Raw genomic sequence first — 14,683 nt, 5'->3', positions numbered from 1 at the left:
AAGTTGATTCAAATATTTACTGTCATTTTGACCTCTGTATTATGGTTAGGAATAGACTCTGGCACATTCAGATTTCTTCTCTTCATGTATGGCTCCATTTTTGGTTTCAACCCTTTTCCAAATCGTGAACGACCAACAGGGATTATGCGGGTCATTAAAAAACTGTAGATGTAATTAAATTGATTTAGTCAAAATTCATGCCTTAAAAACCATTAAACTAAATTATTGAGACATTAAAAATTACAGGTAGTCCCAGGCTATGGTGTTATGGTGTTATGGTACCACGTACCCGACTTACGTGATTTCGACTTTGCAACGCCAGCTCTCGTCTGCCATTTTGTCTCTGGTCGTGTTTTTTTCTTTTTAATGGCGTAACAGAGTCTCTTCTGCCATTTTCTGCTTACTTTTTTACTTAATTTTATTAATATGATGTATAATACATGTTTTTGGATAGTTATTTTGAGATTTAGGGGGTATTTGGGAGTACTTAAAGGGTTAATTCCAACTTCCACGGAAATTATGTGCTAGTTATGCTGCTAGCATAGGAATGCAACTCGTTCGTAACCCGAAGAATACCTGTCCGTAAACGCCACAGTTTAAAAAAACTTTTTTTTTTTCTCCATAGTTCATTAGAGTTGTTCAATATTTTCAGGCTCGATATTTTTGGGTAGCCGGTAATATCGGCCGATAAAAGCATTTCAAAATAATATTGAAAATTGTTGACATCAGTGCATGTTGCTTTCAATGTGAATGTGCCTTTGTACAATGGTTGGTCACAGCTTAGCACAGCAGTTATGCATGTTGATCATTAGATATCTCAAACCAGATGTTTGGGATATCTTTTTTCATCTTTGTATCTTTTTCTTGTGTTTCTCTGTCCTTTTGTTTGACTGTGTTTATTTGTTCTTTTAGAGGTTGTTCCCAGGTGGGGATTGTCCGAGCTCTCTGTGAAGCTGGCATACCCGTCGATCTCATTGGCGGCACTTCTATCGGTTCCCTGTTGGGGGCGCTCTATGCCGAAGACCGCAGCCATAGCCGCATGAGGATGAGAGCCCGAGAATGGTCAATGGTAAGACTTTTACCATTCCTTCTGTGGCGTTTACATAATGTAAAAATAAGTCTGAAAGTGCTATTAACCTCATCTCAAACAGTACAGTGATATAATCTTGGTATACTGTGCTTCTTACCTATTTACACTGTGCTTTAGTGGTATCTTGGAATCTTTCAGAAGGGGTGCAAAATAAATTAGCTGCTAATAAGGAATACCGTATTTTTCGGACTAAAAGTCGCAGTTTTTTTTCATAGTTTGGCCTGGGGTGCCACTTATACTCAGGAGCGACTTATGTGTGAAATTATTATCATCATTTTATCATTTTTATATAATTTCACATGTTATTTTGGTGTTTTGGAGTGACACTGATAATTTGGTATACTTGTTAGCGTGTTCTTTATGCTATAGTTATCTGAATAACTCTTAATAGCTATGTTACATTAACATACCGACCACGTTCGCATTTCGTTGTTCATCCATCATGTAACTAGGGCTGTCAAAATTATCGCGTTAACGCGCGGTAATTAATTTTTTAAATTAATCACGTTAAAATATTTGACGCAATTAACGCACATGTCCCGCTCAGAAAGTATTCTGCCTTTTGGTAAGTTTTACAGCAAGGCTTTTTGTGCTGTCCAACAGCGAACTCTTGTGGTCGCTTTACGACATGGTTTATTGTTTTCTTGCCAGTTCATTATGGCTGCACGACGTCTCGGGCTGATAATGTTGTGCTTATATGATCCTTGGACAAGATTTGTCCGTAAGTATGGTTGTTGTAAAGAATATACATATTATGTTAGTAAGCGAAATGTTGTATTTTTTGTATGAGACGCTTTTTGTTTATGTTTAGTGAACCTGTATAGCGTGCTAAGCTAACGTTGTTGCTAATGCAATGCTTGTGTACTTTTTTTTTTGTAGTTTTACGACGGTCTAAAGAGGACAATGGTTTGAGGCCATTTTATTAATAAATCAGATGAAAAAGGAAGAAGTCTAATTATTAAGGTGTCGTTCACTAGCTGTCTAGCTTTGGAAAAAGTAGACGCTTTGGAGTGAGGACAGCATAGACAGATTTAAATGACAGTAGAGTGAAATGCCCACTACAGTCCTTATGTACCGTATGTTGAATGTATATATATCCATCTTGTGTCTTATCTTTCCATTCCAACAATTTATTTTACAGAATATATATATAATTTACAGAAAAATATGGCATATTTTATAGATGGTTTGAATTGCGATTAATTGCGATTAATTACGATTAATTAATTTTTAAGCTGTAATTAACTCGATTAAAAATTTTAATCGTTTGACAGCCCTACATGTAACATTATCATATTCTACACTTATTCAGCATGCTGTTCTCTATTGTGTTTTTATTTTGAATTGCCTTTCAAGAGGACATATCTGTTCTACGTATTGGATTTTATCAAGTAAATTTCCACCAAAATGTGACCTATAGTCCGGTGCGAATTTTTTTCCCTCCTCTTCATTGTGCATTTTTGGGCTTGGTGCGACTTATGCTCAGGTGCGATTTATAGTCCGAAAAATACGGTAGTTGAATAAAGAGTGAACAATTGCACAGCTGAGTTTGCCTCCATGTTCTGCATGACGACATATTCCTATCCTGCTGAGCAAATTAGTTCATTGCACACCATTCGTAACCATAAAGCATATGTCAGTACAGTCATAAACTGAAGACGGCTTATTTAAATCATGCCACCGGAGAGCATCACAAATCATATTCCAGATTTCATCAAAAGGCCATTTAAAGCCCCACTTCCATCCTCATTTAAGGAGATGCTACAATCTATTAGCTTTTAAAAAAACTGGTGATGATCACATCATCCTCTAGAATTTGCGTCATGCTGTTTGACTTGCAGGGCTTGGGCATTTTCTCTTGATGTTATACAAGAAATCTTGTCCATGAGGATGAATGCAGCAAACAAGTTGTTTATGTGACATGACTGACAGTGGCGTGGGAAGTGGGGTGCTGAGGGTGGTGTTGGGGAGGGGGAAATTTTTTTATAGATTCTTTTTTTTTTTTTGGTGGGGGGGGGGGGGGTATAAATAAATAAAAAACATAATGAAGCAATATTGATATAATTTTGGAGATTAAATATATATGTCAGGGTTCACTAAATCTGGACCTCGATGCCATCAATCCTGTCGTGTTTTCTACGTCTCTCTCCCCTAACACACCTAAATCAAATGATTATGTCATCAGCAACCTCTCAAGAAGCCTGATAATGATCCTGATTATTTGATTCCGGTGTGTTGGAGGAGGGAGACATGGAAAACACGACAGGAAAAGTGGCTCCGAGGTCCGCATTTAGTGAACCCTGATATATGTTGAAAAAGTTATTTTTTTGTTAATAACACCATCTGACACCTTGCTTGCTACCAAGTCATGCTGATTAAGGTGCTATTGGAATGGAAAAGTAAACTGTTGACAGCGAATTAGCAATTTTGCAGTGACATTTTATAAAATTTGAGGTTGAAAATGAGAATGATTTTCCTTTGGTGTCTTAGGTATAGTAAGACATGCTTGCATTATAGCCATATTTGGTGTTGATGTTTGACTGCCGTTGTGCAGAGCGCTGTTGGATATTTATGTGCAATTTATTTTACTGTTGTGAAAAGGGGGTGTTAAACCGAGGCTTACTGACCTTTTTAGTTTGCATTGATACACGAGCATACAAAAACTCCAACACACACACACGCACGCACACACTGTAGGTGAAATAGAACGGTGTCTTTGTAGTAGCCAAGTAGTAGTACGTAAACTATCCAGCATGCGTGTATACTGTCATTGTGCACGCCTTGTATGGAGTAAACGCTCGAGCAAGACAAATTTGGACCAAAACAGCTGTTTTTGAATGGGGAAAAATTAAAAAAAGATCCTCAGCACCCCCTGCCTTGAGTGACTTCCAGCGCCCCTGATGACTGAGCACATTAATATTACTATCCCCCTTCTATTTTTTTAAATTATTCATTCTTAATCATTATTTCACATGATTTTTTTCCCCCCTTCTTTTCTTCATAAAGTGTTGTTTTTGGCTGCCCTTTTAATTTTTGTCTTAGTCTTTTGGAAGATAATACTTATTAGTCTTAGTCATATTTTAATCATCTCTTCATCTAGTTTTTGTTAAGGAAAACTCGACTAATTTTGTCTAATTTTAGTTGACCTTTAATAAAAAAATATGTTCGTCTGTAAAATTTCAAAAATTTACTCCAAAAATAAATAACTATTTCCAACTGTTTCGAATTAACTTTGACAGACGAGCACAAATTGTAGCATCTACAATGACGAATTACCGTATTGGCCTGAATAAAAGACGGTGTTTTTTGCATTTAAATAAGATTGAAAAAGAGGGGATCCTCTTAAATTCGCGGTCTAGACATTATACCCATTCACGACGCTAGATGACGCCAGATACCATTGAAGCGATGCTCTGTTGTGACAGATCTCAGCTACTCTCCCCATTCATGACACTAGATGGCGCCGGATTTTATTGAAGCGATGTTCTGTCACGACAGCTCTCAGCTACTAGTTTAACCAGTTTGCATTATTTTATTGCAATGTTTTTCCTTATTCAGATTGGTTTCAAGACTACAGTTACAGTTAGACTTTACTTTGATAGTTAATGCAGTTATTGCAATAATGTTGTTTTATTACAATAGATTAGTTTAATTACATTTCAAAAACTAGAAGCCATTCATTTGCGAATGTGATTGCACTTTAGTTTACATATTTAAATGTTCAGATATTAAGATTTGAATGAGGCAAAGTAACATGCTTTTTCTCTCAAATATATTGTTATAATTATTTGTTTTAGATGTACTGTAATTATTTTCTTCATAAAAATTAATTTGGTGTTCAAAAAGTCTTTTTTTCAAACTTGAGTCTTGAAAAAGAGGGGGTCGTCTTATAATCAAGGCCGTCTTATATTCGGGCCAATACGGTACTGCGCCAACTTGGTGATAGTGCACACTCAGCAGGAAAACACATTATTTTCAGTGAATTATACCAACCTGGATGCCACGAACTGTGTGTAAATAAATAAATAAAAATGTCCAAGAGTTTAAGCGGGCGCTTGCCATGAACGGGAATGCTACGCTAACACTATGAGTTACATTTAGTGTGTTATGATCACCTTAAAGGCTAAAGCAACATTGCATATTCTCTCCGGCCAAGATAAGAAAATAAATCTTACAGTGTGTGCAAGCCTGCATGGAAATTTGGGACTACACACTGGTGAGTCACTGAGGGGTGGTGGGGCGCAGCATGTCACATGAGTGACACAAACACTGCTACGATGCAGGCTAACTACACATAAAATATCACACATTGTGAACATATGACAGAAACTGTTTCGCATTTTTGTCACGTTCTTGTCTCGTCAGACGAAAACTGGCATTTATCTCGTTATGTTTTAGTCTCACGAAATACTCTTTAAGCTCGTTATCGTCTCGTCATCGTCATGAAAATAGGTGTTCATTGACAATCTATTTTCGTTATCATCATTGTTGACGAAAACAACACTGTTTCATAACTACTCGCTGTAGTCGGTATGCCCCTTTACTAAAAGTAAAGGTTGAAATTATTCTTGTGATACACCCTTTGTAAATGTATAGAAATCGCATGTCTGTTTTGTCGGCCATCTGAGTCTATGGCTCTGTCCTAGGTGCTGATCTATGAACGTGATAGCATATCTACCTTAGCAGGATTGTCTTACCAACAGCCAGGGGGGTTGGCCAAATAATAATCTGAACAGATTGCTCTGAAACACCTTTATCAAAAAACAGAAGGGATATTTTCATGCGTGTAGTGAAAGTATTCCAAGAAGCCCAACAATAATTGAAATGAGGGAAAAATACCATAAACATTCTACTTTACCTTAAATAAAAATGCTCATCTTTATATTTGGTAAGGAAGAATGCAAACCTAATTTTCATGCTTCCTCTGCAGGAAATGACTTCGGTGTTCAAGAAGGTTTTAGATTTAACATATCCGGTCACCTCAATGTTCTCTGGCGCGGCTTTCAACTCTAGCATCAGCAATGTATTCAAGGGCAAACAAATTGAGGTGAGATGAGGTGGTTTGAATCCCACTGACAATGAGAAACAAATTGCAGTAAGGAGAATTGACTGTGATGTTTAAGACCTCTAGCTGTTACCTGTTTGTGTTTGTGCATGCAGGACCTTTGGATTCCATATTTCAATATAACAGCTGACATTAGTGCCTCTGCAATGAGAGTGCACACTGATGGTAGGTATCTACAAAATGCTATGACCACGCTTCCTCTAGTACCCATTCCAAGGTAGAAAAAATCTGACATTCAAACCATCTGTTTTTTATAACGTTTGTTCATAATACTACTTAGGTTTGCATTTAATTTAATTAAAAGGGACAAATGCCTTTTAATGATCATGTACTAGTAATGTGCTAGAATTGGCCAAAGGCTACCTTTCATCTGCACTCCCTGGCATGTAAGAAAAAGTGGAAAATACAAATGAAAAGAATGAAACAAAAACAAAAAGTAAACAACAGAAGAATTGTACGAGGAACATTTGAAGAAACAACACTAAGAGGATCCATCCAAACCTAAAATCATTGCGATTTATGATTTTGGGGGTCATGTCAAACGTATGGATGTAGTGTAGGGCCTGCAATCTTTTTTGAAAGTTGCTCAGTGTATGAAAGTTGGAAACCCCGTTTTAAAAGAATGAATATAAAAATTTTGCATGGTTCTTGGCTGCTACGCTAAAGCCGACAAGGCTTCGTAGAAGCTGCGCCAGACTTCATCAAATGATGGAGTCACAATTTTAAGTCTGCAATTTATTACTTTGATTAATCAGAGCTGAGACAAAATCCCTAGACCAGGGGTGGGCAAACCAGTCATCAAGGATCCGTAGTGGGACCTGATCTGGACCAGTGAGGGGAAACAAGAAGCACCTGACTGCAATCCACTGATTGTACTTGTAAAGGCTGAGTTAGGCTTCTGCGGCAGATCTACGCCATCAAGGCAGACCCGATTTACGACCTTCCACCGTAGCCTGACGTGCAGCTCCACAAAATTCTGACTGCGCGTAGCATCAACGCGTGGTGACGTGACGCAAATGGACTGTGATTGGTCAGCTCAGACTGCTGTTTCCGGTTCAGCGCGAAATCACCGCCATTTACAAACATTCTTGCGCTAGACTCAAAAATGGACCAATCCTATAATTCAATTCAATTTTATTTGTATAGCCTTATATCACAACAAGGTTGTCTCAAAGGGCTTTGCAGAGGCAATGTGATACACAGTCAGAAACAGTAGATGAATTAGATAAAGTTCAAGTCCTGGGCATCCCCCATCCTTAGACCCTCCATGTCGGCAAGGAAAAACTCCAAAAACCCTTTGGGAGAAATGAGAAACCTAGGGGAGAACCACTCCCAGGACGGACAGGCTATAGATGCACCAGGACTGATGGTGGGTATTAGCAGCAGGAGGTTCAGTTTGTAGAGCTGCAATGGAATGAAGAAACAAGAGGAGGTCCTTCTAGCCAGATGAGAAGAGGGGGGCAACGAGGACGTCCATCCAGCCAGGGGTCAGGATAGTCAGGAGGCTGCGGCTGAAAAATAGCCCCTCCCCGGAGGAGAGGGCGGAATGGGGACACCGGGTGACTAGTAATGAAGACTAGTCAACTAGATATTAGAATTAGAAAAGAGAAATAAAGTAAGACAAGTGATAGGTAAGGGTGAGGAAAAGGGGATAGGACTCAGTGGCTGTACTTCCCCCAGCATTATAGCTTCTAGTGCAGCTTAGACTGAACTGTGAGTCTAGTCCGATTACAACTAGCCTGACCATAAGCTTTGTCAAATAGGAACGTTTTTAGTCTAACTCTAAAATGTACAGACTGTGTCGGGTTCTGTAATACTAGCTGGAAGCTGATTTCATAAAAGACAAGCTTGGTAGCTAAAGGCTCTAGCTCTTACTGTACTTTTAGAGACCCTGGGAACTACCAGTAGACCTGCATTCTGAGAACGGAGTGTTTTGTTGGGGCGGTATGGAACCAGAGCATCGGTGAGATAAGATGGACCCAAACCATTAATGGTCTTAAATGTAAGAAGGAGGATTTTAAATTGAATTCTAAACTCGACTGGAAGCCAGTGAAGGGCCTGGAGCACAGGGGTGATATGCTGTCTTCTATTAGTTCCTGGTAAAAGTCTTGCTGCTGCGTTCTGGACTAGCTGAAGACCTTTTAGAGAACTTTTAGGACAAGCTGCAAGTAAGGAGTTACAGTAATCCAATCTAGATGTAACGAAGGCGTGAATGAATTTTTCTGCATCGTTTTTAGACAAAATATTTCTAATTTTGGCTATGTTGCGCAGGTGAAAAAAGGCTGTTCTGCAGGTTTGTTTAATGTGAGCTTTAAATGATAAGTATGGGTCAAATAGAACCCCTGCTGGAGGCTACACTTACATTGTCCAGAGTGACTATCTGGACAATTAGAGAGTCTCTCACACTTTTTGGGCCTATTATAAGGACTTCTGTATTTTCAGGATTAAGTCAAAGATAATTAGTGCTCATCCAGGTATTTATATCTCGGACGCAGGTGCTTAGTTTATCTGCTCAGCTTTAATTGATAAATACAGTTGTGTGTCTTCAGCGTAACAATGAAAGTTAATGCTATGTTATGCTATGCTATGCTACAAGAGGGTCATCGGAGAGGTCCGCAAGTACGACCACCTGTACAATGTTTCGTCAAGGTATTATAAAGATTGCCGTTCCATCGCTGTTGACATTGTTGTGTAACCGGAAGAAAACTAGAGGAAGTCAACAAGAGCCCCCCAAAACCGTACAAACACAACGCCACACCCCTCAGTGGCTTGGCGTTGAATTACAGAGCAACGTGTTCCGTTGCCGCATAACTATCGAATGTTTGTTGACGCCGTAGTCGCTACGCTGTCACTGCAACGCAGAAGCATAACTCAGGCTTAAGACATCAGATTGGTGAAAAAGTATCCTCTTGATGGGTTGCAGCAAAAGCCCCCTCATACTGCAGCTCTTTGTGGAATAGTTTGCCCACCCCAGTCCTAGACTAAACCTGCCAAATTTTATTCTAATATGTACACGAATAATTGAGGAATAGCGATTTTAAATAGTGTTCCCCCAAAGAAGAAGAACAACAAGTAGAATAGTTTTTGTGACCTCCTTAAAGGCAGTTTAAAAAGGGAGATAGATTCTCAATGAGTTGAAGTTGAGTGAATGAAAATTTGACACTTAGCTCTAGGCGGTCGAAAATTAATATACAGTAATTTGAAATGAGACCTGGTGTCCACATACAGTGGGGCAAATAAGTATTTAGTCAACCACTAATTGTGTAAGTTGTCCCACTTGAAAATATTAGAGAGGCCTGTAATTGTCAACATGGGTAAACCTCAACCATGAGAGACAGAATGTGGAAAAACCCAGAAAATCACATTGTTTGATTTGAGTTCTTGTTATCATTTTTACGCCACGGGGTGAGATCTTGCATGGAGCCCCAGATCGAGGAGATTATCAGTGGTCTTGTATGTCTTCCATTTTCTAATAATTGCTCCCACAGTTGATTTCTTTACACCAAGCGTTTTACCTATTGCAGATTCAGTCTTCCCAGCCTGGTGCAGGTCTACAATTTTGTCTCTGGTGTCCTTTGACAGCTCTTTGGTCTTGGCCATAGTGGAGTTTGGACTGTGACTGACTGAGGTTGTGGACATGTGTCTATCATACCGATAATGAGTTAAAACAGGTGCCATTAATACAGCTAACGAGTGGAGCCTCGTTAGACTTTGTTAGAAGAAGTTAGACCTCTTTGACAGCCAGAAATCTTGCTTGTTTGTAGGTGACCAAATACTTATTTTCCACTCTAATTTGGAAATAAAATGCTTTAAAAATCAAACAATGTGATTTTCTGTTTTTTTCCCCCCCATATCCTGTCTCTCATGGTTGAGGTTTACCTATGTTGACAATCACAGGCCTCTCTAATATTTCTAAGTAGGAGAACTTGCACAATTGGTGGTTGACTAAATACTTATTTGCCCCACTGTATGTGGACATGAAATTTTGAGTCATGTATTAGGCCACACGTTAAGTTTCTTTGCATCAGCAAAACAACTCCTTTGTCCTATGAAGTGTTTTTCATTATAAATGATAAAAACTAAAAGTTTCCCATGATTGTATTTTGAAGTGTAAAAGATATCGCCTTATTGAGACTAGCATAATATACTTGTTTTTCATGTTGTCCACATTACAGTGTTCTGTTTTCTTTTTAAGGTTCTTTATGGAGGTATGTCCGTGCAAGCATGTCCCTTTCAGGGTATCTGCCCCCTCTCTGTGACCCAAAAGATGGACATCTGCTAATGGACGGAGGCTACATTAACAACCTGCCAGGTTTGGACTTACCTTGTATTTTCATTTTTCCTTAGACTTTTTCAAATTTCAACTCCTACACTTCCTTTATTTTCCTTTATTTTTTTATCCAGCTGATGTGGCACGCTCAATGGGAGCCAAAGTTGTGATAGCAATTGACGTGGGCAGCCGTGATGAAACCAACCTCACTAATTATGGGGACTCTCTGTCAGGTTGGTGGCTGCTATGGAAACGCCTCAACCCCCTGGCAGAGAAAGTCAAGGTAATGGAGTCATTCGAAATAAAAGGCCAGCTCCAGTATGTTAGATCTTACCTAGGCTTTATGAGTCATTGAGAGTTTTCACAGTAGGAAGGTTTCCTTTCAAGGGGTTTCTCATTGCGCAGGTGTTGAACATGGCGGAGATTCAGACTCGCTTGGCCTATGTGTGCTGCGTTCGACACCTGGAGTCTGTGAAAAACAGTGACTACTGCGAGTATATCCGACCTCCCATTGACCGATACCGGACATTGGAGTTTGGGAAGTTCGATGAGATTGCAGTAGGTTTAAATTAAAACTTAATATACTGAGGTTTGTTGTTCCGATCATTTTATTTAGAAAAATCACATCTCGTCTGTGTCTTGTCAGGAGGTCGGATACCAGCACGGCAAGACTGTGTTTGATGTGTGGCGTCGCAGTGGAGTGGTGGAGAAAATGCTGAAAGACAGACACCAGGAAGAGTTTCACAACACGCAATGCAAGAATAATGTGAGAACCCACTTGGTCACTTGAACTTCTTCCTGTGTCTTACATCACAATCACGGCTGGATTTTTAGTGCTGTGCTTTAATACAGAATTCCGGCACGATAAAGCAGATCTGACATTTTGATGAAGCATTCCATCAATAATTGGCTTTTTTCCATCATTCTGAGACCCACTGTAATCAGCTTTTATGCTGTACACTGTTTTTGTGCCAAAAGTGCCTTGCGGCTCTCCGTTTTAAGGTTCACAGTTGCTTTTTCTTATTCTAACATCACTAATCACAAGATTATTATCTGACCTGCTATCAGACTGCACTAGAAATACACTTGTTCGTTACAAATGTCAAGTCAGCCAAGTGTTATGACTGCTTTTTCTGATGCCTTAAGACTAAAAGTAGACTCCAGTTTTTACCACAACTACAGGAAATGAATAATAATGTGGAAATGCAAGCTAAGACACAATCTTCCCAGAGAATGTTTTATGTATAAACTGTTGTCTTATTCTTTATGCCACACATTTATTTCAAACAATAGTCATCCCACGCGTGCATTTAATGAGACAATTGTAACTCTCTGGGGGAAACAAACGAGATACTGTATATGGTGGTTTCATAATATTTTCTTGGTTTTGCAAGGGTTTCAAACTTGTGGCCTGCCAGTACTGTATCTTGCAGCTCCATAATTGACATTTAGTTGTTGTTTTTTGACAATGACTTACAGTACAAGCTACAGTTGTGTTCAAACTTATTCAACCCCCACAGTAGATACGTTTTTTCGAGTTTTACATTTATTTTTCATATTGTTTATAATCACATTAAATAATAACATGTCGAATAGACAAATACAACTGAAATAACTAAAATATATTTTGGAATATTCCAATTTATGGCCTTTCTGTGATTACTTTATTGACAAAATTATTCGACCCCTTAGGTATGTATAACTTTAGTACGTAGTACAAAATCCTTTGCAACAATAATATCCTTTAGATGTGAAGCAAAGCTTGACACAAGTGTCTTACATTGATCCACAGGTATCTTTGCCCATTCACATGGGCAAAGGCCTCCAGTTCATTAACATTTTTGGGCTTGCGTGCTGCAACTGCCTTCTTCAAGTACCACCAGAGATTTTCAATGGGATTTAAGTCTGGTCATTCCGACGGACACTCCAGAATCTCCCAGCACGTCTTTTGCAACCAAGATGTGGTGGATGTTGAGGCATGCTTAGGATCATTGTCCTGTTGGAAGATCCAACCTCACCCAAGCCTCAGCTTTGTCAATGACTGCATGACATTTGCTGCCAAGATCTCCTGTTATTGAACTGAATTCATAATACCTTGCACACGCTGAAGATACCCTCTACCTGAAGAAGAAAAACAACCCCAGAGCATGACTGACCCCCCACCATGCCTCACAGTAGATATGGTGTTATAGGCATCATTCTTTCTCCTCCACACGTACCGTTGACCCATTGGCCCAAAAAGTTCTCGTTTGGTCTCATCAATCCAGAGAACAGTATCCCAAAACCTTTGTGGTTTGTCCACATGGTTTTTTGGCATACTTCTTGTGCTTACCATTTACCATTTGGAGTCAGCAGGGGGGTGCGCCTGGGAGTTCTTGCATGGAAGCCATCATTTCGCAGTGTGCGTCTTATTTTCAGGGATGAAACCTGAATACCTTCCTATGAAATGTCCTGTCGTAGTTCCTGAGCTGTCACCTGGGGATTTTTCTTCACCTTTCACTTCAGGTATTGCACAGCAGTTGCAGACAAGTAACCTCTTTTTACCACGCCCAGGTGGCGTTTCCGCTGTGCCTTTAGCTTTAAACTTGTGGACTATGCTCCCAGTTGTGTCCCTTGAAATTTTTAGTCCTTTTGCTATCTTTTTATATCCATATCCTTGCTTATGAAGTGAAATGACCTCCTCTCTGAACTTTTATGACCTTTTTTTGAAGATGCCATTAACCGCCAAGAAGAGCCATGTGTCACCGTCCTTTTAAATCTGCTAAATTGCTGCCCATTAGGGTTCTGTTCACATCTACAGATGTTTTCATCCGCTTTTTGACAACGCCTGATGGAAACCTTTGTTCTTAGGAGTGGTGGACATGAGGGGAGTGGGGGTGAATAATTTGTCAATGAGGTATCACAGAAAGGACATTAATTGGAATATTCCCCAAAATAGTTTTGTTATTGCAGTTGTATTTGTCCATTTGGCATGTCATTTTTTGATGTGATTATAAACAAGATGAAAAATGAATGTCAAACTTGCAAAAACACTTATCCACTGTCGGGGTTGAATTATTTTGAACACAACTGTAACATGGCTCATTAGTTCCCAGAATTCTTTCTTTATTTTTTTTCAAAAAGTTAGCCAACGTGAATTAGCAAATTGATTGAAATGTAACTCCAAAGTGACAACAGGTCTACGCAAATTATACTGTACCCAATCACTCAGTTAGTCTTACTCAAAACCTGCCATGAAGATAAAGGGCGACAATGGCGTGACCAGTGTCAGGAAAAGTGGGAGAAATAATTTTTTAAAATTCAGTAAGGGTGCATCCCGACACCGATATGTAGTATATTCAGGCAGAAAGTTGCAATGATCAAGAATTACAATGCCATAATCATTTGTTTTCAACTGGTATTTGTAGATATTGAGAAGATTGAATTACTTGTACTTTTTTTGAAATACTCAAAACCTTTTTGGGGACTATTAATATGACCCAAACTCAACTGGAATCTATCTCCAGCACCCCTCCAAATAAGATATGTTCAGATCTCCACATTCATTAAGATTCTGTCTTAGGTGTTGACGTGCCCAAACGCTTCCTTCACTGACTTGGCTGAAATTGTTTCCCGGATTGAGCCTGTCAAACCTGCCCTGGTGGATGGTAAAAACACACACATACATACATATGCATACATGCTCTCTTTGCCATATATTAAGTATTCCTTTTTCATTTTAGCATGTGAAAACCCCAGTAGGTGCTTACATTGATATTACACATCCATCTATCCATCCAAGCATGCTAGCAAGCTGATTCTATTCTACATGCTCATTTCTTCATTCTAAATGGAGAGGTTGAATCATTCACTTCCAACTTCTTGCAACCACTATGTGTACCGTAAATAAACTGAAACGTTCTGTAGTGGAACCACCAAGGTCAAACAAAGTCCATTCCAGCATAGCAAAGAAACAACCAGTTACTCCAATTATGCTAGCTGATTTAAAGTAAGTGAGGTTGTATTTTCACATCAAATGGTTACAACCTCATGGGCGCTGGACTTTGGAGGTTCGACTCTATTTACAAATTAAGTATTTGGTATCACTGCAGCACTGTATGCATTCATCAAATCCCAGGTTGTTTCGCATTTCTCTCTGCTCTTGCGACCCCTTCATTTGCACGGCCACTTCCATCTGTCTTCTCCGCCACGCCTCTCCTCTTTTCCGATAGCTTCACAATGTGATCTTTTTTTTTCTCCTGTCCTCACCTCCCTCCCC

The 14,683-nt window shown here is 39.3% G+C and overlaps 1 protein-coding gene across 8 annotated transcripts in view; it reads left to right on the top strand.

Moving 5' to 3' along the window:
* Window positions 1-14,683, top strand: part of pnpla7a (patatin-like phospholipase domain containing 7a) — a 58,035-nt gene that overhangs the window by 36,080 nt on the left and 7,272 nt on the right. For 7 of the 8 annotated variants that reach the window (XM_057818873.1, XM_057818871.1, XM_057818870.1 and 4 more), the window contains exons 27-34: window positions 913-1,069; window positions 6,021-6,137; window positions 6,251-6,320; window positions 10,351-10,467; window positions 10,560-10,708; window positions 10,831-10,983; window positions 11,072-11,191; window positions 13,988-14,072. In XM_057818873.1, the coding sequence (XP_057674856.1) occupies window positions 913-1,069; window positions 6,021-6,137; window positions 6,251-6,320; window positions 10,351-10,467; window positions 10,560-10,708; window positions 10,831-10,983; window positions 11,072-11,191; window positions 13,988-14,072 (968 nt within the window). Of the gene's footprint in view, window positions 1-912; window positions 1,070-6,020; window positions 6,138-6,250; window positions 6,321-10,350; window positions 10,468-10,559; window positions 10,709-10,830; window positions 10,984-11,071; window positions 11,192-13,987; window positions 14,073-14,147; window position 14,683 lie in introns of those variants that run through there. The other variant, XM_057818877.1, reaches the window with a different exon arrangement.

Source organism: Corythoichthys intestinalis, chromosome 17 (assembly GCF_030265065.1).
Source record: "Corythoichthys intestinalis isolate RoL2023-P3 chromosome 17, ASM3026506v1, whole genome shotgun sequence".
Classification (NCBI taxonomy): Eukaryota; Metazoa; Chordata; class Actinopteri; order Syngnathiformes; family Syngnathidae; genus Corythoichthys; species Corythoichthys intestinalis.
This window is presented reverse-complemented; position numbering and strand designations above follow the sequence as displayed.